The sequence below is a fragment of the Solanum verrucosum genome, unplaced genomic scaffold, assembly GCF_900185275.1.
Source record: "Solanum verrucosum unplaced genomic scaffold, falcon-dt-bn FXZP01000068.1, whole genome shotgun sequence".
NCBI classification, from domain to species: Eukaryota; Viridiplantae; Streptophyta; class Magnoliopsida; order Solanales; family Solanaceae; genus Solanum; species Solanum verrucosum.
Window position 1 is genome coordinate 464381 of NW_026020085.1, and position 25070 is coordinate 489450.

Below are 25070 nucleotides of genomic sequence, written 5' to 3' on the forward strand. Positions count from 1 at the left end.
CATAATCGATACTCAAGTTTGCACAAGAACAACACAATTACAATTTCTCACAAACTCCTACCACCCCCACCAAAATCATTCACAGTGTCCTCAATGTGAGTAGAGAAAAAACCCTTAACAAAAATAAAAATAAATTAGTGGCACTTAAACAAGCAGAGTAGGGAGACAAGGAATCTTCACTAAGAGCCCATGTGGTGGAAACTTGTTGCGGTCGCCAAACTGCTTGGCTACACGCTAAATGGTTTGGACCTCACCGAAATTTCCAGTGTGCAACCAGTCTGTGTGGGAGAAAAAAGAAAGACAAGAGGGGACCACTGAATGTATCGGCGCATCGCCCAAAGGAATTGAAACCTCGCCAAATGATCCACGATTTGGGGCTATCAGGGCTACTGCAAAAAAGAGGTGAAAGTCAGGTCGCCCAATCACTTCGGCGAGTCGCCGAGTAGTGCAAGTATCCCGCCTAATGTTCCAGTGTCTCATTCTATTTTTAATTCCTAGAAGGTGATCAACTTTGGGATCACCAAATTGACTCGGCGACTCGCCGGTGAAGTCTTAACTTCGCAAAGTCTCCTACACCTGTTCATTCAGCACAAATTATTCAAAACCCTAACACATGGGTTGCCTCCCAAGAAGTGCCTCGCTTAATGTCGTGGCAGGACATGGAAATGCTGTCAAGCATCTTCCAGATACACCATATCAATCATGGAAATTTCATGGTATTCTCTGAAGTACAATTTCAAGCGTTGCCCATCCACCTTGAAGGCAGGGTCTTCTTTGCATTCAACTTCAATGGCACCATTTGTGAACGCCCGCATTACTCTAAATGGGCCTGACCATTTTGATTTTAGTTATCCTGGAAAGAGTCTCAGTCGAGAATTATATGGCAACACCCAATCTCCAACTCGGAACTCTGTCTAAGGATTGTAGAATCATGCCACTTCTTCATTTTTTCATTGTAGAGGGCTGAACTTTCGTATGCCCTAAACCTGAATTCATCCAATTCATTTAGTTGATCAACTCTCTCTTTTGAATCATTGGTCCAATCAAAATTTAATGCCTTTAATGCCCAAAGTGCTTTGTATTCAAGTTCAATTGGTAAGTGACAAGACTTCTCAAAAACTAGTTGATACAGAGATATGCCAATTGGTTTCATGTAAGCGATGCGATATGCCCAAAGAGCATCATTTATCTTTTGAGACCAATTAGTTCTATTTGGATTTACGGTCTTTGCCAATATACTCTTAATCTCGCAGTTCGAAACTTCCACTTGGCCACATGGTTGGGGATGATATGGTGTAGCCACTTTGTTTTTCATGCCGTATTTACTCAATGCAGATCCAAATAGGCGATTGCAAAAATGTGACCCTCCATCACTAATAACTCGAGAAGTGCCAAATCTTGCAAAGATGTAGCATTTTAGAAATTGAACAACGTTCTTCCCCTCATTGTTAGGTAGTGCCACTGCTTCCACACATTTGGAAACATAATCCATAGCCATAAAAATATACATGTTACCAAATAAGCTCACGAATGGGCCCATGAAATCTATTCCCCAGACATCAAATAACTCAACTTCCAAAATAGGCTGAAGAGGCAACTCATTTCATCGGGATACCCCACCTTGTTTTTGGCATTGAACACATTTCTTGACAAACTCATGAGCATCTTTGTAAAGGGATTGCCAGTAGTACCCACTTTGAATAATTTTAGTGGTTGTGTGTACACCGCTATGATGACCCCCAACGGCTGAAGCATGACTAGCATAAAGAATCCTATTGAACTCTTCCTCAGGTAGACATCGCCTAATGATATGATCTGCAAATTCACTAAATAAATATGTCTCATCCCAAAAGTATTTCTTGACATCAAACAAGAACCTCTTTTGTTGGTAGAATTTCAACCCTTCCGGCATCAATCCACATACCACATAATTAGAAAAATCAGCATACTAAGGAACTTGTTGAAAAGTGACCGATAATACCTGCTCATCGGGAAATGAGTCATTAATCTCCACCTCCAGCTCTTCATTCTCCTTTCCTTCTAATTTGAGAGATGGTCAGCCACTTGATTTTCATACCCTCTTCTATCGTTGACTTCAAAGTCAAATTCTTGCAGCAATAATACCCACCTTATCAATCTTGGCTTGCCATCTTTCTTCTCTGTCAAATAAATCAAGGCTGCATGATCAGTGTGAAGAACCACTTTGGTGCATAACAAATATGCTCAAAATTTTTCAAAGGCATATACCACCGCAGGTAATTTCTTCTCTGTAACCATGAAGTTACGCTGAGCAACATTCAGTGTTTTGCTTGTGTATTAAATGGGATGGAATAGCTTGTTACATTTTTTCCCAACATCACACCTAATGGTGTACCACTGACATCACACATCACTTCGAAAGCGGCTGACCAATCGGGGCTAATGATAACCAGGGTAGAGATCAATTTCTCTTTCAGACGCGTAAAGGCTGCCAAACAAGCACCATCAACGTAAAATTTTGCCTCATTTTTAAATAATTTGCATAATGGGGGTACAATTTTTGAGAAGTCTTTCATGAATCTCTAGTAGAATCCGACATGCCCCAAGAAACTACGAATGACTTTTATCAAGATTGGTGGTGGTAACTTCTCAATTACCTTAATCTTCTCTTTATCAACCTCCAACCCCTTTTGCGATACCTTGTGACCCAAAACTATACCTTCCTTAACTATGAAGTGACATTTCTCCCAATTTAGGACTAGATTACTTTCCATACATCTTTGAAAACGTGCCCAAGGTGTGCCAAACATGTTTCAAAAGAATCGCCCACAACTGAAAAGTCATTCATGTAAACTTCCATTGGATGTTCTACCATATCTGCAAAAATAGACAACATGCAACCTTGGAACATTGCCGGAGCATTACATAACCCGAATGACATCCTTTTGAAAGCAAAAGTACCGTAAGGACAGGTGAATGTTGTCTTATCCTAATCTTCCGCTGCAATAGAGATTTGATTATACCCGGAGTAACCATCTAAGAAGCAATACAATCCTCGCTCCGAAAGTAGATCAAGCATCTAATCCATGAACGACATGGGGTAATGATCCTTTTCCGTCCATGAAATTAACTTGTGATAAACAATCTAAACCCTCCATCCGGTTACCGGTCTCATCGAAACTAGTTCTCCTTTCTCGTTGGGAACTACCGGGATGTCCCCCTTCTTGGGTACACATTGCACCGAGCTCACCAATTTGCTATTTGCAATAGGGTAGATCACGCCTTCATCCAACCACTTGATAATCTCATTTTTCACCACCTCTTGCATTGGTGGGTTCAATCTCCTTTGATGATCGACACTCAGTTTGAATTCACTATCAAGTTGAATTTTTTGAGTGCATATGCTGGGTGGAATACCCACAATATCAGTGATCGTCCACCCTATAGCTTTGATGTGCTTTTTCAACACCTCAAGAAGCATATTGACTTGCCATTCGAGCAAGTCATTAGGAACAATAACCTGTAAAGTGTTGTTTTCCCCCAAAAATGCATATCGCAAATGATCAGGAAGTGCTTTTAACTCCAGCTTTGGTGGTTCCACCGTAGACTATTTTGCGGGAGGATTTTCTTGATTTTTCAGATCAATCTCAAACTTTAATGGATTCCTTGAGAATTACCCCAATAACGAAAGGGATGCTACCACCTCATCATAACCTTACACTTCGGTCTCATCATAGTTGCAAACATCGGCTCAAGTGGGTCACTCAGACATAATTAATGGCTCACACTAGCCAGAGCCTCGTGAATTATATCAACTGTCGAAACCACATGAATGCCTCTTGGGTGCTTCATTGACTTACACACATTAAAGGTTACTTGATCATCGGTCACCCAAAACTTCAATTCTCCGCTTTCCACATTTACTGGTGCCGTTCCTGTTGCTAAGAATGGTCTTCCTAAAATGATAGAAATTTTAGCATCAATCTAGGAATTAAGGATACCAAAATCCGCTGAAAATATGAATCGGTCCACCTTTACCAAAATATCATAGAGTATCCCCACAGGGTGTTTAATCGATCGGTCTGCCATCAAGAGTCTCATTGTTGTGGATTTTGGTTCACCAAAACCAAGTTGTTTATATATTGCGTATGGCATTAGGTTGATGCTTGCTCCTAAGTGACATAGGGCCTTGGAAAATTGGAGCATGCCGATAGTGCAATGGATGGTGAAAGCTTTGAGATCTTCTTTCTGCTTGATCATCTCATAAGTCATAATTGCACAACAACTACGAGAAACTTCAATAGTTTTGAAGTCCAAACTTCTTTTGTTTGTGACTAACTCTTTCATAAACTTGGCACAACCTGACATCTCCAACAATGCCTCCACTAGAGGGATATTAATTGATAATGTCTTGAACAACGATAAGAACTTCTTCAACTTTTCATCCTCGTTTTTCTGCTTGAGACGTTGGGGAATTAGAGGAGGTATTTTGGGTTGATGTTGCACCAATTTTGATATTGGATTCCTTTTTCCTACATCTTTTTGTGGCTCTTTGGCAATGCTTTGTTGGATGAGTATCTCTTCTTCTTAAGCACCTTTATCTTCTTCATGAGCTTGAGCTCCATCATTGCCTTTCATATCACCTATTGCTTCCTTTCCGCTTCGAGTAGCCATAATCAAATCTCTGTCACCATCCTTTACCAAAGTTGTTATAGGTGTGTTGTCGCCCTCCCCCATTACTTTTGGTCCCAATTGTGCCTAAAGCTGGTTCAGCTGGCCTTCAAGTAGCTTGATTGCATCAACATGAAAATTCACTCTATTGTTCAATGACGAGAAGTCGTCTTTCATCCCTTTTAGTAAGTCATCCGAACCCTCAACTTTATCAAGGATGCAAGACAACAAATCATCTACTCGGGGACTACTCGTACTCCACTTTGACTTTGGGCTCTCACTAGATTGTGTATGGTGCTCTTCATGATTACCCTCTCTTTTCTAAGGATCATTTTGCTCAGCCCATTCTTGATAGTATCTTCTCCGCTCTTCATCTTTGTGACAGTTCCAACCTTGATTCCCACCCTATTTCAAGTAACGTGGGTGGAAACCCTCCTCAAATTCGTGAAAGTTCCAACCTTGATTCTCCCCCAGCTTTGAATAGCTTGAGGAAGTACCTTTCTCAATTCTAAACACTTCCCTTGCTCCTTTGGGTTTGTTCACATTTTCTAACACTTGCGTTTGTAGCATCTCTATTTGGGATAGCATTTTCTTGATGTTCTCATCCCTTTCTCTCTCTTTATCAAGTTGTTCTTGGGTCATTCTAAAGCAAAAAGAGGAGACTTGATCTTCTTCAGTATACCAAGCTTAGTTTATTTTTGTCATGTCATCAAGAAGAAATGAAGCCACATCAAATGATTGCAACATTATTCCACCTTGAATCAATTGATCAACCACTCCTTTATTTACCGAGTCAAGGCTTCGATAGAAGTATTGTAGCAGCATATTGTTTGGAAGCCCATGAGTTGGGCATTGGAGTAGTAGCTTCTTAAACCTCAACCATGTTTCATGGATCGATTCACCTTCCAATCACTTGAACCCTTGAATGTTGTCTCTGACTTTCATCATCCTCGATGGAGGAAAGAACCTCACATTAAATGCCATAATTAGCTCATCCTATGATGTTATAGAGTTCTTTTGTAACTTAGATAACCATTTGCTCGCTTCACCCGTCAGTGACAAAGGGAATAATCTGAGACAGACTAATTATTGTGATACAATCTTGTTAGTGAATGAGCCACAAACATCTATAAAATTTCGCATATGCTAATGTGGGTCTTCAAGAGTCATCCCTCCATAGAGTCTCTTCATTCGAAGGAGGTGAAGAGTTGTATTGGTAACATGGAATGTAACATTCTCTTTAGTTGGTGGCGGCCGGATTGCACTAATTCCACCCAATTGGATTGGGTTGTGCACACTAGTAAGATCTTCAATATCAGCTTGATGACCCACCTGATCACCATTACTCTTTGTCTCACTTATTTCTTTGTTTGCTCAACACAACCAAGATACACACAAAAGCAAATCAAGTAGAATCCACTTTAGCCAATAAAATTACGAATCAAACTTCGATAAGAGAATCCTAAATAACACCACTCCCCGGCAACGGTGCCATTTTTCTATTTACATTTCAAGCACACCTCATCCAGTTCTAGGTGGAAACGATAATAAATCAGTACATAACCCTACTAAATGTGTTGGGGTCAAATCCCACAAGGAGCGGTATGTATTTTGAATTCAAATATGAAGTTTCAACAACAATTTTGTAGCTAAAAGGGTTAAAGATTTTTGGAGACTATCAATGAAATTTAGAGGTTGACAACAATGTCAAGATGGTGGGTTTCTTAATTTGGTAAACAAACTCGACAAACACTTGAAAATAACCAAATAGGGAGAATGAACTTGGGGGTTGACAAACCAATCACTAAATTCAGCCAATGGGTGTAAATTACTAACAAAAAGTACCAACCATTAATGGGAAGAGTGGACTTTAGGTGAGACAACTTTCTCCCAAATAATTACCCCGTGTTAGTTGAGTTCTCTCGAACCTCAACGCTATAGACATAATGACCAGTCCACAATTTCACTACCTCCAATCTCTCGAGCTGAACACATGGCATGAGTTATAGAATTCACTCTCTCGAGCTAAATCCATCATGACCCACTCACCATGACTGCCAATTTATCACTTTGGCGTTAAACTTTTTTCTCAAGCAAGCCTAAAGAACGAAAATATATCAAAATAAACATTCAATAAAGCAGTAGAACCACAACAATAAATTAGACCCAATATGGATATCACTATAATGGATAATAATTAACATCCATTAAGCCAAACGTCGAAATTGGTCACATTGTCAAACCCCCAAGATTAGGGTTTTAGCCAATCATCGTGAAAGGAAGAAATTCAATAGCTACTACATGTTCCATTGCTGGGTATTTGAAAATCCAAATTCTAAGATGATTAATTTTCTATCTATTACAATACCCAATTGAGTATTCTTGCTAAAAATTATTAAAATAAATAATAGAGGTGTTTTTGCTCTCTCTCTCTCTATTTCGTTCCTCGCGTTTCAGAATGCCTTCTCTCTCTTCCAAAAATCAATTTATACTAATCTAAGGTGTGGCTTTTTTGGGCCGATCCGCGAGGAAAGTCCGGCGCAGACCATTCGGTGACTTGTCGATCGTCCTTTCTTCACATTTTCCTTATTCAAACACTATAATTTTAGGCTATCTAAATTGAGATCGTCATTCATTTCCGCAATGCGCCCTTTAGTCTTTTAGCTTGCCAATTTGAATTCACCTTGTTCTCGATCAGTACTTTCAGTGACATGATTGCCTTTCACTGATGCATTCGGTGATTCACCGATAGGGAACACAATTCACCTAAGTTCTTCTTGTTTTAGGCTCAGGGTTCTGTAAATTTAGGTGATCTGGAGCAACACATCGATTTGCTGAGTTCTCTCTTTTTCAGCTTGTGCTGTCCTTTTTATCTATTAGTGTCCTTGCTTTGTTCCTCAACCCATATACCTAAAATTTAAGGATTTTCCATCAGTTCATGGCACAAATATAGCATTTGAGGACACTAAACCTCTATAATCAAGGCCCTTAATGAGTCCAAATCTAGGACTCATCACTATCCTATTGAAATCTATCTTTGATTGGTTATTGAATGATACCTTTCCATGGATAATGACTTAGCTTGGATTGGAAAAATGACGTGCCCTTCCATGGATAATAAGAACAAGTAAGAAATGACTATTCCGTGGGATTTATTCATAGTACCGAGATGATATTTAGATTGAAGCTCTCTTGTTAGTAGAGGTTAGGTTTCTAGGAGCAATCTCCTTATCCCTTACCTATGTGCCCCCATAGGATGATTGTCTAGATAGACATTAGCTAGTGGATCCACCTAAGCTAGAAGTTCATGGTCCTTACCTTGGCAAGTAGAACATCCTTTTTCGGTGTGGGAGACACTGTGGATTATGTTATTGCACATATGGTATCTATGTCGGTTAAGGCTACTTATCACAATAATAATGAACTAAGGTTACTTCAAGAAGTATCTCACATGTGTTTAAAGTCTTTAAATATTGCATTAACCATGTTTTATGACTTATCTTTTCTAACCCTTTTATATCATGTTTTAGCTTTGTCAATTGCATGTCATGAAATGTCCTCTTTTAGCATGATTTAAATGTTTTATGCATAGCTGTCATGCTTGGTACATTGTCTGTACAATAACATACTCATGCCTACAGTTCCCCAAATGTAGGGTCTGAGAGTCAGGTTTTTCTGTTTCGTGGCTAGTGGTTGATTGTGAGGTTCACGAGCTTTGGTGATTCCTTATGCTTCGAGGATGAATTTTAATTGTTCTTAATTTTCTTTCTTATTTCTAGTTTTTATATATGATGTATCGGATAGACCCAATTTCATTTTATTGTACTAAATTTGTTATGAGACAAGTGTTTTAGACTTCCGCTTTACTTTTATAAAACTATTGGACTTGAAATGTTGTCTTTACCTCTTTTGTTCTATTACTTATGTTATGAATGCTAAGTGTCTTGTTTGGGGTCTACCGGAGTCCTATACTCCATGCTACGTCTAGGGTGTACCCTTGGGTAGTGACATTGTCGGTTAGAGAATCTCCCAAATAAGAGTAAATAGTTTATTATTATATTTTTATATACGTTGAGTTATTATCTACTTTTTTAGAAGCTTTCTTTATATCGCATCGTTATTGTTGCTTTTATATTAAATTGAGTTGAGTATCTTTCAGTTGAGTTGAGATGACGTGAGGTTGTTCTTCTTTTTCCAGTTTGAGCTCATGTTTGTGCTTTAAAGTGTGCTTTAGAGTTCCCCTTGCATGCTCGTACATTCAATGTACTGACACCATTTGGTCTGGATCTTTTTATTATGCAGAAACATGTATTCATGATAATTAACAGGTGCTCCGTTGATACCACTTGCAGTCCCAGAGTTTCTTTGGTCAACCTCCTTGCTTCCGGAGGATTTCCCATTTGTCTTAGTCTTTTAAGGATGTCGTGGGTCATGTCCCGACTTCCATCGCAGTATTTTAAAGGCTTCGTAGACAATAGTGTTTTAGGAGTCTTTTCCATTTCCATTGTTAATGTTTGAGACATGAGTTGAATAGTTATGTATTGAATATTTTTAGAGTATTTTGAGTTAAACTATCATATTAATCATATCATTAATTGTTGAGTTTGTTTTGAGATTTCTATTTCAACTGAGTAAGTCTTTCGCTGAGCAATTAGTCAGGCAAATGGTTCGCTTGAGGGCCAACATTGGTTGTCGAGTGCCAGTTACATCCAGTGTGTAGGCTCAGGGCATGACCATTTGTTTAAAAGAAGAATGATTCACTTTTATCACACCCCGAGCGCAGACCCTAGATATGGCTGACACTCGAGAACCATTGTTGGTCCCCAACTGAACACTTGGACTACCGACTACCTAGTGGAAGACTTACTCAAGAAAAATGGGAATTTGAAATGCATAATTAAAATTTAAAGTCTCAATCAAAACTTAACTCAAATAAACATATGAAAATACTTAATAAGTTATAATAACTCCCTCAAAACCTCCAAACATCTCAACAAAAGGGGAAATACAGAGAGTCTGCTCAACTATAACTATCTATGAAGCCTCTAATACTAGGATAGATGTTAGGAAAGAACCCTCACCAACATAACAAAAGTAGTAAATAGATGTGAAGCCCTTTGGAAAACAAGGTGGCTCACCGAATCTAGCTAGAGTGAAAATGGTATCAACGAAGCCCCTGTTGATGTCCCTGAACACCTATATCTGAATGATAATAAGATGAAGGTCAGATTACATTAGTATATTGAATGTACGAGCATGTAAGGAGAAGTAAAATCATAGATAACTAAACTAATAAGGCTAAGAGAATAATAACCTCAACTCCACTCAAATACAACAACAATAACGAGAGATGCAATGTTTAAAGTGTTATAAAATAGAAGATAATAACTCAATGATGTATAATAATACAATACGCTGTTCTTTACTTTGTTTTGGAGGTTCTTTAACTGACAACCATCACTATGAGCTATTTGATGATACAACATCTCGCCCACGCTGGCAGAACTGTCCTATACCTTGCATGTTCATAGGACACCTCAACTTAGTGGATCCACTAAGAAATATTTAAAAGAAATAAGGAATAGTCTAAAAAGTACAACCCTTTACACATGTTGGCTACATTGTTTATGTGGAATGTAAGTTATCTGAATTCATCCCAAATTTGTGACCAATACTACTCCCAATATATATACTCATGCTCAATTTTTAAAACATACTCTTTTTCAATTCGAGGTGATTGCTCAAAATATCCTCTTAAAAGAGGTAATTGCTCTAAATTAATCACTGAACTCATTTGTCTTTTTAGAAATCAAAGTCTCTCTCTTTCAATATAAAAGTGTTACTTTTGGGAATACATAGTTCCCTTATATTCTTTCTCTATTATGAATACGACTTTTCTCATTACTCATATTTGCTTTGCCAAAACTTAGTTCAAAAACCATTGTTGGGTATAAAAGATCCTCAAAATAACTCACAGAGACTTCTTGAACATTCTTGTTAAACTCACTTTAGTTTTGAAGATAAATTAAGACATGTGAATAGGACATGAAGGAACTCTCTAAGGTAAATAGAGTCTATAGCGGATAATTCAAGGAAGGTTATGTAGTAATGACTCAAAGGAACAAGTTCCAAATAAAATACGAAAGGAAATGACCAGACGACACCTCGCGCACTGCTAGTGCGGGGCGCCAGGCACAAAATTTCTCACAGATGTTTAGGGCGCCATGCCCCAAATTATTGTACACCAAGTCTAGTGCCTTCCAGGCGCTGCCTCACACCCATGCACATAAATGTGATGAATTTTTAATATGAAATTAGGGTCCCTACTAGTTTAGAATGCGGAAAATTCTCCTAAACTCTTCTTGATTCTCAAAACCAACACGAATACATGCGGAATCCATACAATCCCTTTGGGACTATAACTTTTACCACAGATCCACAACACAAACGATTTCACAACCTTTATTGTTAAAGAATTCAACTAAACTCAAGAACTACTCAAGATTCCTTTAGATACAACAATTTCATGGATAAATTAGATATATGTCGTGAGGATGTAGAAGTCCAACAATATGAGAACCCTTACATACCTGGAAAGAGTTCTTGGCAAAAATCAATGGGATCTTGACGAACACTTGAGGCCTAGCTTTTTCTCATCTTGGAACCTTTCTCTAATTTTTCTAAGTGCTAAAGAACGTGAAAAAGTGGTTTCGTATTTGATTAGACCCTTAATTGGGTGAAGAAAAACGTGGCTATGCTTAAAAGGAATAGGAAAATACCAAAGTACCCCTCTAAAAATAATTGAGATGCCTGTAAAACACAGAGTTCACTACAATGGGCATAAAATTTTACTCCGAGCTTGAAATTAAGTAAACCTAGCAGCATTGGAAAGAGGACCCCAAGACCTTTAGTTTGATTGGTCATAGGCCACTTAATTTTTTTTCTTAAATATTTGATCTTTTGAAGTCAACCCAAAACTTAAAACTGACGGGTGACTTGTACGAATCTCTCTTTAGCTCTTTTCAAAGTCTGAGGTGTGACAATATCTCCCGATTGGGAACATTCATTCTCAAATGAGATTAACAAAGAAAAACAGGGGTGGGGAGTGCCAAAAAACCCAAATCAAGCACAAAACATGCAATTAGGATAAACTCAACATATTAATTGAAAGAGTACTTTGCAAAGAGTTAGTACCTTGGACTGGAATTGATTTGGAAGGAAACAAGTGAGGGTATCTCTTCTTCATGTCCTCCTCATCCTCCCAAGTGGCTTCCTCAACTAATTGATTCCCCAATAAGACTTTCACTGATGCAAGCTATTTTGTTCTCAACTTGTGAACCCGACAATCAAGAATTTGAAGAAGGGATCACTTCAAAAGATAGGTTGTCCTCTTGATACCAATATTCTCGGTAGGTACAATATGTGCAGGAATGCCCAATCAATTCATTAGCATAGAGATGTGAAATACTAGATGGACTACTACCAACTCTGGCACAAACTCCAACTCATTAGCTACGTTGCCAACTCTCTTGGATATCCTGTAAGGACCAATGTACTGGGGACTGGGTTTTCCCTTCTTACCAAATCTCATAACAGCCTTCATACATTAATTCTATAAATATACCCAATCATCAACCTCAAATTCTAAGTCTCTCCTTGTAACATATTTATAGGATTTCTGACAATTTTGCGCGGTTTTCAAGCTTTTTTGAATTGTCTTCACTTTATCCATTGCTTGGTTAACCAAGTTTGGCTCTATCAACTCAGATTCACCAACCTCAAATGAACCAATAGGACATCTACATATTTTCCCATAAAAAGCCTCAGAAGGATCCATTTGAATACCATTGAAATCCATGATGCATGCGCTGAACATATCCTCTAGGGTCTAAATTGTGAGCTTTGCTTGGCCATCTTTTAGAGTATGAAAAGCAGTACTAAGGTTTACTTTAAAACCCAAACCTTTCTTAAAAGACTTCCAAAACTAAGAAGTGAATTGTGCAACCCTATCTTAAATTGTACACACAGAAACTCGATGAAGTTGGACTATATCTTGAATGTATAATCTAGCATAATATCCTGCTGAATTGGTATTCTTTAATGCCAAGAAATGGGCTGATTTAGTCATCCAATCTACAATCACCCAAATCGAATAATGTTGTGTGCGAGATCGCGACAAACCAGTAATGAAGTCAATATTAATCATCTCCCACTTCCATTCTGGAAGAACTATGTTCTGAGTCACACAACCTAGCCTTTGGTGTTCTTCCTTGACTTGTTGGACATTTGGGCACTTAGCAACAAAATATGCAATGCACCTTTTCATACTATTCCACCAATAAACTTCTCTCAAGTCATGGTACATCTTTATGGAACCGGTAGGGATCGCATATCCAGAGCTATGTGGTTCTACCATGATCCTCTCTTGGATCTCATCCACCTTTGGTACAAATAATCTACCTTGATATTTCAACACACCATCTCCCTTTTGTTCGAAAGCCATTACTTTTTGCTTATAATCATATGCCTTCTATTCAAGTAAAAGGGGGTCTTTGTCTTGTTTCTCATTCATTTCAGACACTAGTGATGATTCAGCCCTGACTTATTCATCACCACAACTCGACATTCACTAGAATCTAACAAACGGACTCCCAAACGGGCAAGTCCATGAACTTCCTTGGCCAATTCCTTCTTGACATCCTCAACATGAGTATTACTTCCTATGGAAAACCTGCTCAAAGTATCAACAACAACATTTGCCTTACCCTGGTAATAGAGTATACTCATGTCGTAATCCATGAGCAACTCTAACCACCTCTATTTGGGATTAAGCTCTTTCTAACTAAAAACATAATGGAGACTCTTGTGGTCTGTAAAAACAGCCACATGAACACCATACAAATAGTGACACAATATTTTATGAGACGAAAAAATTGGTGCCCACTCGAGATCATGAGTTAGGTAATTCTTCTCGTGAAGCTTAATCTATATGGAGGTATAGTCTATAACCTAATTTTTTTGCAATAATACACAACCAAGTCCAACTCTGGACATATAACAATATACAATAAAGACTTTGTACCCTCTAGTAGGGTTAACACTGAGGATGTGGTTAGCTGAGTTTTAAATTCCTGAAAGCTTTTCTCACAAGCTTAAGACAATTGAAACTTAGTTGATTTCGGTGTTAGCTTAGTCAATGGGGATGAAATAGACGAAACCCCCTCTACGAACCTTTTGTAGTAACCAAAAAACCCGAAGAAACTCATTATCTCAGTTGGAGATGTAGGTCTGGGCCCTTGCAATTCTTCAATCTTCTTGGTGTCAACTTAAATCCCTTCGCCAAAAACAATGTGGCCTAAAAACACCACAAACTCAAGCAAGAAATTATTTATGAAATTTGGTATACAATTCTAGATCCTTGAGAGTTTAGAGGACTATGTTAAGATAGCTAGCACGATCCTCCTTATTCCTCGAATAAGTTGGTATGTCATCAATAAATATGACAACAAACATGTCAAGATACAACTTAAACAGTCTATTCCTAAGATCCATGAATGTTGGAGCACTATTGGTCAAGCCAAAAGACATCAAAATGAACTCATAATGACCATAATGGGTCCTGAATGCTATCTTTGAGATGTTACTTTCTCTTACTCTCAATCAAAAATAAACAGATTTGAGATCTATTATAGAAGCAAGTGGCACCCTGAAGTTGGTGAAAAAGGTCATCTATTCTCGCAAACGGAGATTTATTCTTTATGGTGACCTTGTCTAATTGGTGGTAATTGTTACACATCCTAAGGGAACCACATTTATTTTGCACGACTAAGATCGAATTTCCCCAAGGTGAGACACTAGGTCGGATAAAACCCTTATCAAGAAGATCTCTCCAATGCTCTTTTAACTCTTTTAACATAGCTAGAGCAATTCTATATGGCCGAATAGATATGGTTTGAGTACCAGGAATAATATCTATTTTGAAGTATATTTCTCTCTTAGGAGGGTCTCCCAGAAGATCATCTAGAAAGACCTCTGGTAACTCACTCACAACTGGAACTGACTGAATATTCAGTGTCTCAACACTAGAGTCATTAACTCAAGCTAGGTGATAGTTGCACCCCTTGGAAACTGAAACTTGACTACTCGAGTTCTAGAACCAACTAAGACATAAAAACCAGTAGGTCAATCCATACCTAGAATAACATCAAAGTCCACCATGTCTAGCTCATCTAAGTCAACTACGGTGTCCTTGTGATTGACAGAGATGGTACAATCACGATAGACTCTTTCTAGTAGAATAGACGTACCAATAGGTGTGGAAACACTGAAGGGTGCAAGAAAGCATTCGGGCAAAATGTCTGATCTCATGGCTACATAAGGAGTCACAAAAGTCAAACTCGCACCTGGATCATGTAATGCATAAACAGAAAAAGTAAAGACTTTAAGCATACAACTAACAACATCTGGTGACTTATCTAGATCATGGCAACTAGTCATAACATATTGAGGATTTTTCTCATCCGCTTGTCCCTAAGGTAGCCCCTCTCGGAGTAGCTCTGTTTGCAAGTGCCGCTGAAGAATAATGGGTTCTATTGCCCCCACTACCCTACATGTTCTTTAGGAACTTACTCATAAAGTGACCCATCTGAACACACTTGAAGCATCTATTGGAGCCATCACGTCACGCGGGTGGTTTCTACCCCACTTACCACATGTGCGGGTCTAAGAAGCCCCCTGTGCCACACTACCTAAGACTGAATAGGTAGAGCTTGAAAATTCTAGGAGTTTTGGTTCTTTAAATCATTAATGTTCTTTGGTGCAGGCGCACTAGCTGACGATGGAGAAGGCCCATGTGACATTTTCTTAAACGATGGTTGATTTATGCTACAAGAAAAATGGTCAATAACGAAGGAAAAAATGGTCCCTAAAAGTGAGATTCTAGTCCATAAAGATAAATAGGGACTGGAAAATTTAGTCGCCATCCCATCCTTATAGCCTCCGTCGATAAAGGTTATTAAGGACGGGATCGACAAACTGGTCCTTGAATGGTTTTTGCGACTGGTACAAAACTGGTCCTTAAAATTTTTTTAGGGACCATATTTTTGGTCCCTGGTTGACTATAATCTGGTCCTCAAAGAACTTTTAGGGACTATATTTACTGGTCCTTAAATACAAGATCAATTAGTGTTTAAATCTTTTCAACGAGAAGTTAACTGGTCGTAAAAATCCTATTTGTACAACATTAATCGACAATAAATTGTGGTCCCTGTATTTATATACATATGATGGCAATTATCAAATGAATATACAGAAAATTATCATAATCTTCTTTCTTATATATACACAATACTACATTAGTAACATTTTTGTTTACACAGTACTTCATGGGAAAAGGATAAAAACTAACGTCATCTATCAAATAATATAAATGCAAATGTCTTATTGGCTTTTCCAGTTGCCTATGCACTTTCAGTTCCATCACCAGTGTTATTCATGTATGAAAAAGGTTTGTTCCAACAACTATTTCGAGAAATTCCAAGGTCTAGTTTGTGTTAAACCCATAGAAAGTTGATTTTTACACATATTCCAACATTTTAGGAATGCAGCAATGCCCATATTTGCCTATTGTAAGCTCTAGCAATTAGCAAAGTTAAAGGCGACTGTGAAGGCCTAGCATCTGTTACAATACTTCTAATGATTTCCAAGGGCAACAATGTGTTGATGATGCCCCAGTAAATCATTGCACCTGCAATGGTCAAGAAGGATAAAAAATTTAGCCAATATTTGTTGTATTTTAATTTAAAAATCATGCAAGCTAATTTGTTGAAAACCAAGAGAAATACAAGAATGTCTACTCAAGATGCCTTATGCAGAATGCAAGGTTCAATAATTGTTAAGCCGTAATTGAGCTAGCAATATGCGCTTACAAAGAAGCGTACGGTTTTCAAACCATAAGGAGTAACATATTTTATAAATCTAACAGTAATTTAACCCCGTAAAGAGTATACTTAGAAACTACATCCTATTTTAGAAAAAGTAATCTTATGTTAAAAAGTGGGTTAGGGGTTAAATACATTTACCGAATGTGCAAACAAATTCAGAAAATTGAAAACTGAAAGAGCATACATATATCAATTTGGAGTTTCAGAAGGTGCAATATTTGTTTTGTTGTCCGAATTAGTCAATAGGGTGAAAGTGATCTAAACTTCCCTCCAAGGGAATTCTAAATTATAAATAGATGATCAAAATTACTGATACTTACCACATATTCACCAGGTATCCATCTGATCATATCCCATTTTATTGTAATGTTTTTTTTATGAAGTACATCAAAGGCATCTGGCCGATGAAGAAAAATAAAAAGTAAGATATAAATAAGAACCACATACAACGTCTTAAACACAGTGAAATCCTTACACTTCATATGTATGTCTGAGTTTATTCTTTTTCTTGTTTGTGTGATTGAAGAGCAGAATTCCTATGAAGCACCAACTAATACAATTTCCAGTTTCAAACCAACTAAAATCAATGTCTTAATGCCAAAACTTAACAACACTAACTCAAATTTAACTTCAAAGCTTGGAGATACATATGAGTTTCAATAAACTTAAGATCTTATGCCTTTCCAATGTTCCTACTAGAGTAATATTCCATACATTATGAAGTTCTAATTTGTTGAGGTGCGACATACCTGTGATATTCAATATTTAAACTACTCATTGAAACATGAACAACTTTTGTCACCACTCATGATATTTCGCCCGAGAACATGAAAACTTAAAAAAAATTTATCCACACTGATTATGCAACTAGAAGTTATACTTCCTTCGGGCATCCACCCTATAGTGCATCAAACCATACTTTAGATTCACCATGGTTCAATTTAAAAAGAAAAGCTTAAAGTTTCAAATCACAAAATTCTAACTGGAAACTCTATCATTTAAACAAGGTACAAACAAGAAAGGAAGAAATTGAAAATACAACTAAAACTATAGATCTGAAAAACTCAAAATATTGTTATGTCTTCTTAGAGCAACTATATGAATGAAATTAAAGAGAACAGGGAAAGCATTACAATATCTACACTTACTATCCTCATAGAAAATTAGAACTATATGAATAAAATTCCTTATCGAGGTGCCTGAAAGTTGGCTTTGACACCGCGATCACATAAAAACTAGAAAGGGGCATAAAAATGACACTTTAAACTATCATGTGTAAATCTCCCAAAATATTTTCAGCATACTAACGGATCTTCAAGGAGGTAACTCGACACAACCCGTACTTTAGATAACAACCTCTATAAAAAGCAATTACATCAAAATCTAACATATCCAAAGACAAACTTCAATAAAGGTTATAGTTGTGGGTCATAAGTATACTGTAGGAATTCAAGTGTGAATAAGTTGTATCTTGCAAACTAGTTTCCTAGAACGTTGTTATGTAACTGCATGTAAACCTACATGTTTTTTGTTTTGTTAAAACATCTTTTGGAGTCCACTTTGGTTCATTAACTACAAAACTAATATCTTAATTGTATAATCCATCTATTACTAAAAAATAATAAAAAGTTGAAAGTTGTTCCCCTGTTTTCTTTCTCTATGAGTAAATTTTTATTGCTAAACCAATATGAGAAAGATAACAAAATCGGTTACTTCAAGTTCATGACCCTAAATCATGTAAAATCATGAGACTTACAAAAACATTAATAATACAGCAGAGCAGAAAGATATTAGAAGAACAGGTTGTAATGCATGATTTCAGAGTAGAAGCATCAAATATATTAAATAGCCATATAAAACTCAAGAAACTTAAATTTTTTCAACAAACAACATGACAATTAAACGCCTTTGGCCTTGAGATAGACAAAACCTTGGAATTAATTGAAGCTGCTTACCTTTCACTGATACAAGGGCAATTCTATTTAAGGATTTCAAGGAAAAAATATTCAACAACATGATATAGAATCACTTTGGAACTAACAACTAATCACTCGGTAGAGTTTAAATTGAAGACCTACATTACAAGTGACGACAGATTGGTCAAAATAAATATATGCAATTTCAGCTCATACACCTGCTAGGATATGAATTTATAAATTCTAATTGATTGTATGTTTAGACAACAACTTCAACAATGATTTTGACAGAGAATAGTAAGAATATTCATGTGAATATATGTACATGCTCCTATTGAAATTTATTGTGAGACATTACAGATTTTCTTGCTCCAATATATAAGTTTTCTGAGGATCAGTAATCCTACAATTGAAGGAAAAGGGGGCAAAGAAATATGAACCTCAGTATGAACTACCATACAAAATATCCTGGCACCAAATCTTCTATTGATAAGTGTAACACCAGGAAACAAATACCATATAATAGTGAAAGCTCTAGCAATTGCAAAACTAATAATATTACCCTGGCTCCATTAAAACTTTTGATTAGATTCTATAAGCAATCCATTGAACATTACCTAAACTGCAGCTTCTTCTACAACCATGATAATGCATTCTGTCACTTGTACAATGAGCTCCAAAACTATTACCCAATGCATGAATGTCCATCAACACAAGGGCCACCAGATTAGCTCAACAACTTACTGCTATAAAGCTCGTTCGTATAAGCTTGCCACATAAAATCAGTCATATTCTCATGCTTCTCATATATATTCAACATCGAGTATATAAGCTTTGGCATTCCCAGCCAAAAGAAGTTGGGTGACCAAAGTGACACTATTTGTCCCAACTTCATCATTAATCAAATCTGAAGGTATTAGTAACAATATTACCACCAAATCATCAAATAAACTTACGGAAACACCATAACCAATTGCATCATTTATATGTAAATATCACAGAGCCTTACCATTCACAAATAGATCATAATATATAACTCTTTTTCAGTTCAAATCCCATAGCCAAATGCCATAAGGTGCCCAAATAAAGTCCATCTTCATCCCAATCTCATAAAAAAATATGTTATTATCACATATAATCACAAAAATACAACACCATTACATATCAAAAATCACATAGAAAACCAATTTAAATGGGAAAAGAAAAAGAAAAACGTTAATAGTTAAGGACTGACCTCTCTTTTGTTGTTTTCGGACCCAAATGACCCATAAATGAACAAATCGAGTTCGATTTAGGGTTTAAACAAATATCAGTTCTGGAATAAGAGGGTTTACATGGTTTAGTAGTGTGTATTTGCAAAGGATTTTGGTAATTGAAGTTCCCAATTTTTTTGACAGAGAAAAGTTTAATTTTGGAAGAGAGAGAGATGAAGGGGAGGGTTAATATATATGGAAATATTTCACTTGTTATTTGTATCTCTCCACTCTTTATACACGTTAGGGACCATGTACTTATTAAATTAGAGGCGAGATTTATTGTAATCCCTAATTTTAAACGAATTAGAGACCAGCAAATAATTTTGTCTCTACAGATATACATATAGGGACTAGATATTTCACTCGTCTCTAAATATTGGTCTTTAAAAATCCTATTTCTTGTAGTGTATTTCCGGTCTTCTGTAGGCCGAACTCATGATTTGTTGTCTTAGCCCTCTTACTGTGAAATTCTTCCCTATCATTCAACTTATCTTCCTTAACTTGGCACACATAGATCATGAGCCTTGCAATGTCCATGTCCCCTATCAACATGGCTGCCTTACCTTCCTTACTTGACAAGTGAGAAAGCCGAGACATAAACAAACTCATCGTGCTCGTCATGTTAGCCACCGTCTCCTTAGCATAGCGGGATAGCTTAGTGAACTTGAGGTTGTACTCTTGCACACTGATAAATTCTTTCTTTAGATTAAGAAACTATCTTACCTTAGCTTCCCTTAGCTCTCGGGGAAAGAATCACCACAGGAAAGAGTTATCAAACACAGCCCAACTCATAGGTTGTGCCGCATCTGCCCTGTTCTTTTTCCATTGATCATACCATATCGTAGCAACACCTTTGAGATGATATGAGGCTAACTCTACACCCTCTGCATCAGCAACACGCATAACCTCAAACACTTGCTGAAGTTCCTCCGGATCTAAATTGATATTCGACCCTATGAACTTTGGGGGATTCATCCTCAAGAACTCATAAATTCTGGATGTGTGAGCCACATCCTAATAATCTACTATTTGTTGACTAGCCTGACTTACCACAACCTGAGTAAACATCTAAATAGCGTTCTTAAACTGAACATTGGACCTTATTGTGGAACTTTAAGCCTAGTCATATCTGTAAAATCTCACAAACGAAAATAGATGCAGTTATAGAGGGTTAGTGAAATAAAATTCTAAAAAGTTGCAGACGAACTCGCCAAACGGTTTGGCGAGTCGCCCAGTCCATTAGACAAGTAAAAGAGGGCTCGCCGAATGTTATAGACTAACCCAATAAAAATTCAGTTCCAACAGGTGAGACCAAAGACCATTCGACGGGTCTTCGAGCTCATTCGCCGATTGAGAGAGCTCTTGTCGAATGTTACTAAAACTTGAGGCAAAAACTAGGCCACAAAGGCGATATCAGTGCCATTCGCTGACTTGCCGAATAACTTCAGCGAGATGAAGGATCTTCGCTGAAAGTAACAACGACTCCCCTTCATAAGCCTGGCAGATAGGTGATGGGCAAGACGATTGGCGATACATTGAGTGAACTCAGCGAGCTCGCTGAAATGGCAAACACATCACCTCCCCAATCATTTTTTTGATTCACAGCCACCAGCCTAGGATAAATCAATTTAAGCACAATTTCCAATAATTCCAATCTACCCAGTATTAAATTCTATGTCGAGGTACTTAGACATCCACCCCCCCACCCCCCACCTCCCACCTCCCACCTCCCACCTCCCACCACTCACCCCTACCCCCCACCCCCAATTGATTCAAATTCAAGCAAATGATGATTTTGCCCTTAAGATAGACGCCACCCAATCCATTATCGGGATAATTCAAGTAATTTTTTCAAATTCGTGTTAATTAGAGTTTACACGTACGCTACCCAACATGCAACACCAACAAATTCAACATCAAACACGAGAAACTAACACAAATTTCCCTAAAAGATTGAATTAACATGTTCTAGTTTGAATTAAATCTATATGAGTCAATATGCACACAATCAAGGAAAAAAAATTCAAATAAGCATGATAGAACCATTACACTAACCATTAGCATTTCTAGTAAAACATAAAAATAAACAAAATTAAGGAAACCAACCTCAAATAAAGACAGAGGAAAGCTCGATAAAAAGGGAGGGGAAACAGATCACCACGATGCTTCAAATGCAAAGTACACGACAAGGTAAACAAACAAAATGTATTCTAAAGTTGATTGAAAGAGCATAGGAGTCGAAAATTTCAAATAAAAGAGAATATTTGAATTTAAAAAGTCATGGAATCTTTAGTTCGCGCCTCATTCTGTGACCTTACTAACGTCGCCGAATCGGTTCGACAATCTGCTAAATGGGCCTCATCCCGTAGAACCTGACAGAACCTGCAACCCTTTAGAATGTGAAAAAGGTGATCTACATCGGATCTGCTGATCCAACTCGGTGACTTGGCTACTGAGCTGTGAGCTCGCTCAATCTTCGTGAGTTTTCCTCAATTTTGACATTCAAGGGGTGATGCATTTAGGCAATTCAGGGGACCATTCGACGACTCACTGAGTGTTCCAGCCCCTTGCCTCTTTGCCTTTCTTCCAAAATATGAACTCCAACCTACACATCAAACAAACATTATTCAAATAATAAAAGGTCAAACTTGGATTTCCTCCCAAGAAGCTCCTTAGTTAACGTCCTAGCACAGCGTGGAAATGTATTAAAACATCATCCAAATACATCACATTAATCACTGTCACATTGGGGCTATCTCTAAAGTAAAACTTCAGCATTTTCCCATTCACCATGAATACAAGCCCATCCTTGATTTCTACTTCTATTACCCCATTAGTGAACACAAATTAACTTTGAATGGACCCGACCATTTTGACTTGAGTTATCCCTAAAAGAGTTTCAAACCGGAAGTATAGAGCAACATAAGATCACCGATTTTAAACTCTCAATGAATGATTTTGGTGTCATGCCACTTCTTCATTTTCTTCTTATAAAGGGATGAACTGTCATAAGTTCGAAGCTGAAACTCTTTCAAAGCGTGGAGTTGATCAACTGTATTCTTCGACACATCCTCCCAATTCAATTTCATGGCTTTCAAGGACCACAATTGTTATGCTTGATGTGTCAAAGATTTGGACTCATTTAGGGCTTTATTTATATAAATTTAGTGTCCTCAAATGCTAATTTTGTGCTAATAACTGATGTAAAACCCTTGATTTCTAGGTACATGGATTGAGGAAAAAAACAAGGACACTAATTTTCTAAAAGGAACAAAGAGAGATAAATGAATGAAGAAGTGCAAGCCTAGTGATCGCCAAGTCCACTTGGCGAGTCGCCGAATGGCTACTTGATTGCCTAAAGTTCCAGTGTGCCAAGCCCTAAACGAAAGAACTAAGTCGGCGAGGTAAATGAGGAGTCGGTTGATCACCGAGTGTTCCACGATTCAGTGTTAGATCCCCCAAAGTTAAGACCTTGAGGATGTTTAATGCCAGGGCAGAAGGGTGATTGAAGTGACCAAAGGGCAGCCCGCCTAGTTGTTCAGCGACCCCGACTTACTTCGCCGAGGGGTACGGCGACCCCGACTTACTTCGCCGAGTGACTATTCACAACACATTTATGGCAACTATTAATACATTTTTTGACATAATTTTTAGTATATGAGATCATGTATTTTTAGTTTTTATTATGTTTTGAGCACTAGAGACATTTTTCTCTTGTTTTCCTAAGCTTTGAAGAATTGACGTTTTTTCACTTTTGAGTAATTGCAAGTTGGTCTTTGTGATTTTTTGAATTAAACCATTGTAAGGATGAATCTACAAATACCCAGTTGATGGATAATCAATTTGGTAACTATTTTTATCTTTTTATGATGTCTAGCCAAAACCCCAATTCTTGAGGGTGTGATTATATGATTATGGGTTGATTTAGCTTTTGGGTATTGTTAATTGTTAGATTAAATGATATTTAAAAGTGAGTTCAATAATTTATTGTAGGTTAAACTAAGAATTGTAGTTGCAAATGCGATTCTACCTTTGTGTTCTTTGCTTGCTCGAGGGAGAGGTTTTAGAACTAAAGTATTTGATTGATGGTCTATGGGTATTGCGTTGACCAGGGTTTAGCTCGACAGAGTGAATCCTAAACCCTTTTCCACGCATTCAACTTGAGAGAGTGAATGGAATAAGGTGTGGACTGTTCTTATTTTGCTTGCTTGTTAATGTACTAGAGAAATCAACTTGATTCGGGGTAAATTGTGCAAGAGAAAGTTTATCTCCTTGATATCCTAGCTTACTCACTAATATTTAGCCATGTTCTAATAGTTGCAATTAACCATTTGTCTACATTAGCCTATAATCGAATCACATACCAAGACCCTGTCTCATTATTGTTATTTCGTATTGTTTGCCGCTGTTTATAGTTGATAATTTCAAAACTGATACCCCCCATTTGACATTAGTCTCACCCATGAATTGAATAATGTTTTTTTTCAATAACTTTTATTCCTATGACTGATTTGAACATGTTCATACTTCCCAATTGAATCCTATACACGTACCCCTCTCTATGGGATTCCACCCCAACTCATTTAGTTGGGTTTTATACTGATTAATGACCATTGATGCTTAGAATTGGATGAAGTGTCTTTGAAACATCATTAATAAAAAATGGCGCCGCTGTCGGGGAGTGGTGTTGTTTGAGATTTCTTTGGTGAAGTTGAATTTTGTTCATTTTATCATAGTTGAATCTACTTACTTTTAGTTTTGGTTTGTGTGTTACTTGTTGAACAACGGAAATGAGCATGTCTTGTAGCAACGATAACTAAGTGGACCACCCTCGTACAAAAAAAATGATTCTTAGGGATAGCATCCTAAATTTCAAACAATTAGAGGGTGAGACAATCCATGAGTTGTGGCTGAGATTTAAGACAATATTGTTGCAATGCCTAACTCATTGAATCCAGATACGATGCTACTGGACTGCTTCTATAGAGGTCTTGGTCCTGAGAACAGAGGACTGGCTAATCAACTTACTCATGCGGGTCTAATAAGATAACTGTACACAATAGTAGCCCAACTCCTTGATCGCATGACTAAAACCAACACAGAGATAGATAAAGATCAAAAGTTGGCCACACTATTGACTCAGCTGGATTTTTTGGCCAAAAGGATTATGGAATTTGAAGCACTGTACAAAAAGAAATATAGGTACATTCCCCCTCATAACCGTAGAAAGCCCAAAGACTATGAGGGTGGACAAGTCGAAGAGATGCTCCCACTCATTCTCCACAACATCGTAGAACAAGACAGAG

The 25070-nt window shown here is 37.4% G+C and overlaps 1 protein-coding gene across 1 annotated transcript; it reads right to left on the bottom strand.

The window, feature by feature from the left end:
• Positions 1 to 865: 865 nt before the first annotated feature.
• On the bottom strand, positions 866 to 1492 carry LOC125824278 (uncharacterized). The gene has a single exon (XM_049503624.1). It carries the CDS (start codon positions 1490 to 1492, stop codon positions 866 to 868), a length of 627 nt encoding a protein of 208 aa, XP_049359581.1.
• Between the last annotated feature and the right edge of the window lie 23578 nt (positions 1493 to 25070).

Coding starts and splice junctions, on each gene's coding strand:
- LOC125824278 (XM_049503624.1), bottom strand. CDS start 1,492: ATGGATTATGTTTCCAAATGTGTGGAAGCAGTGGCACTACCTAACAAT.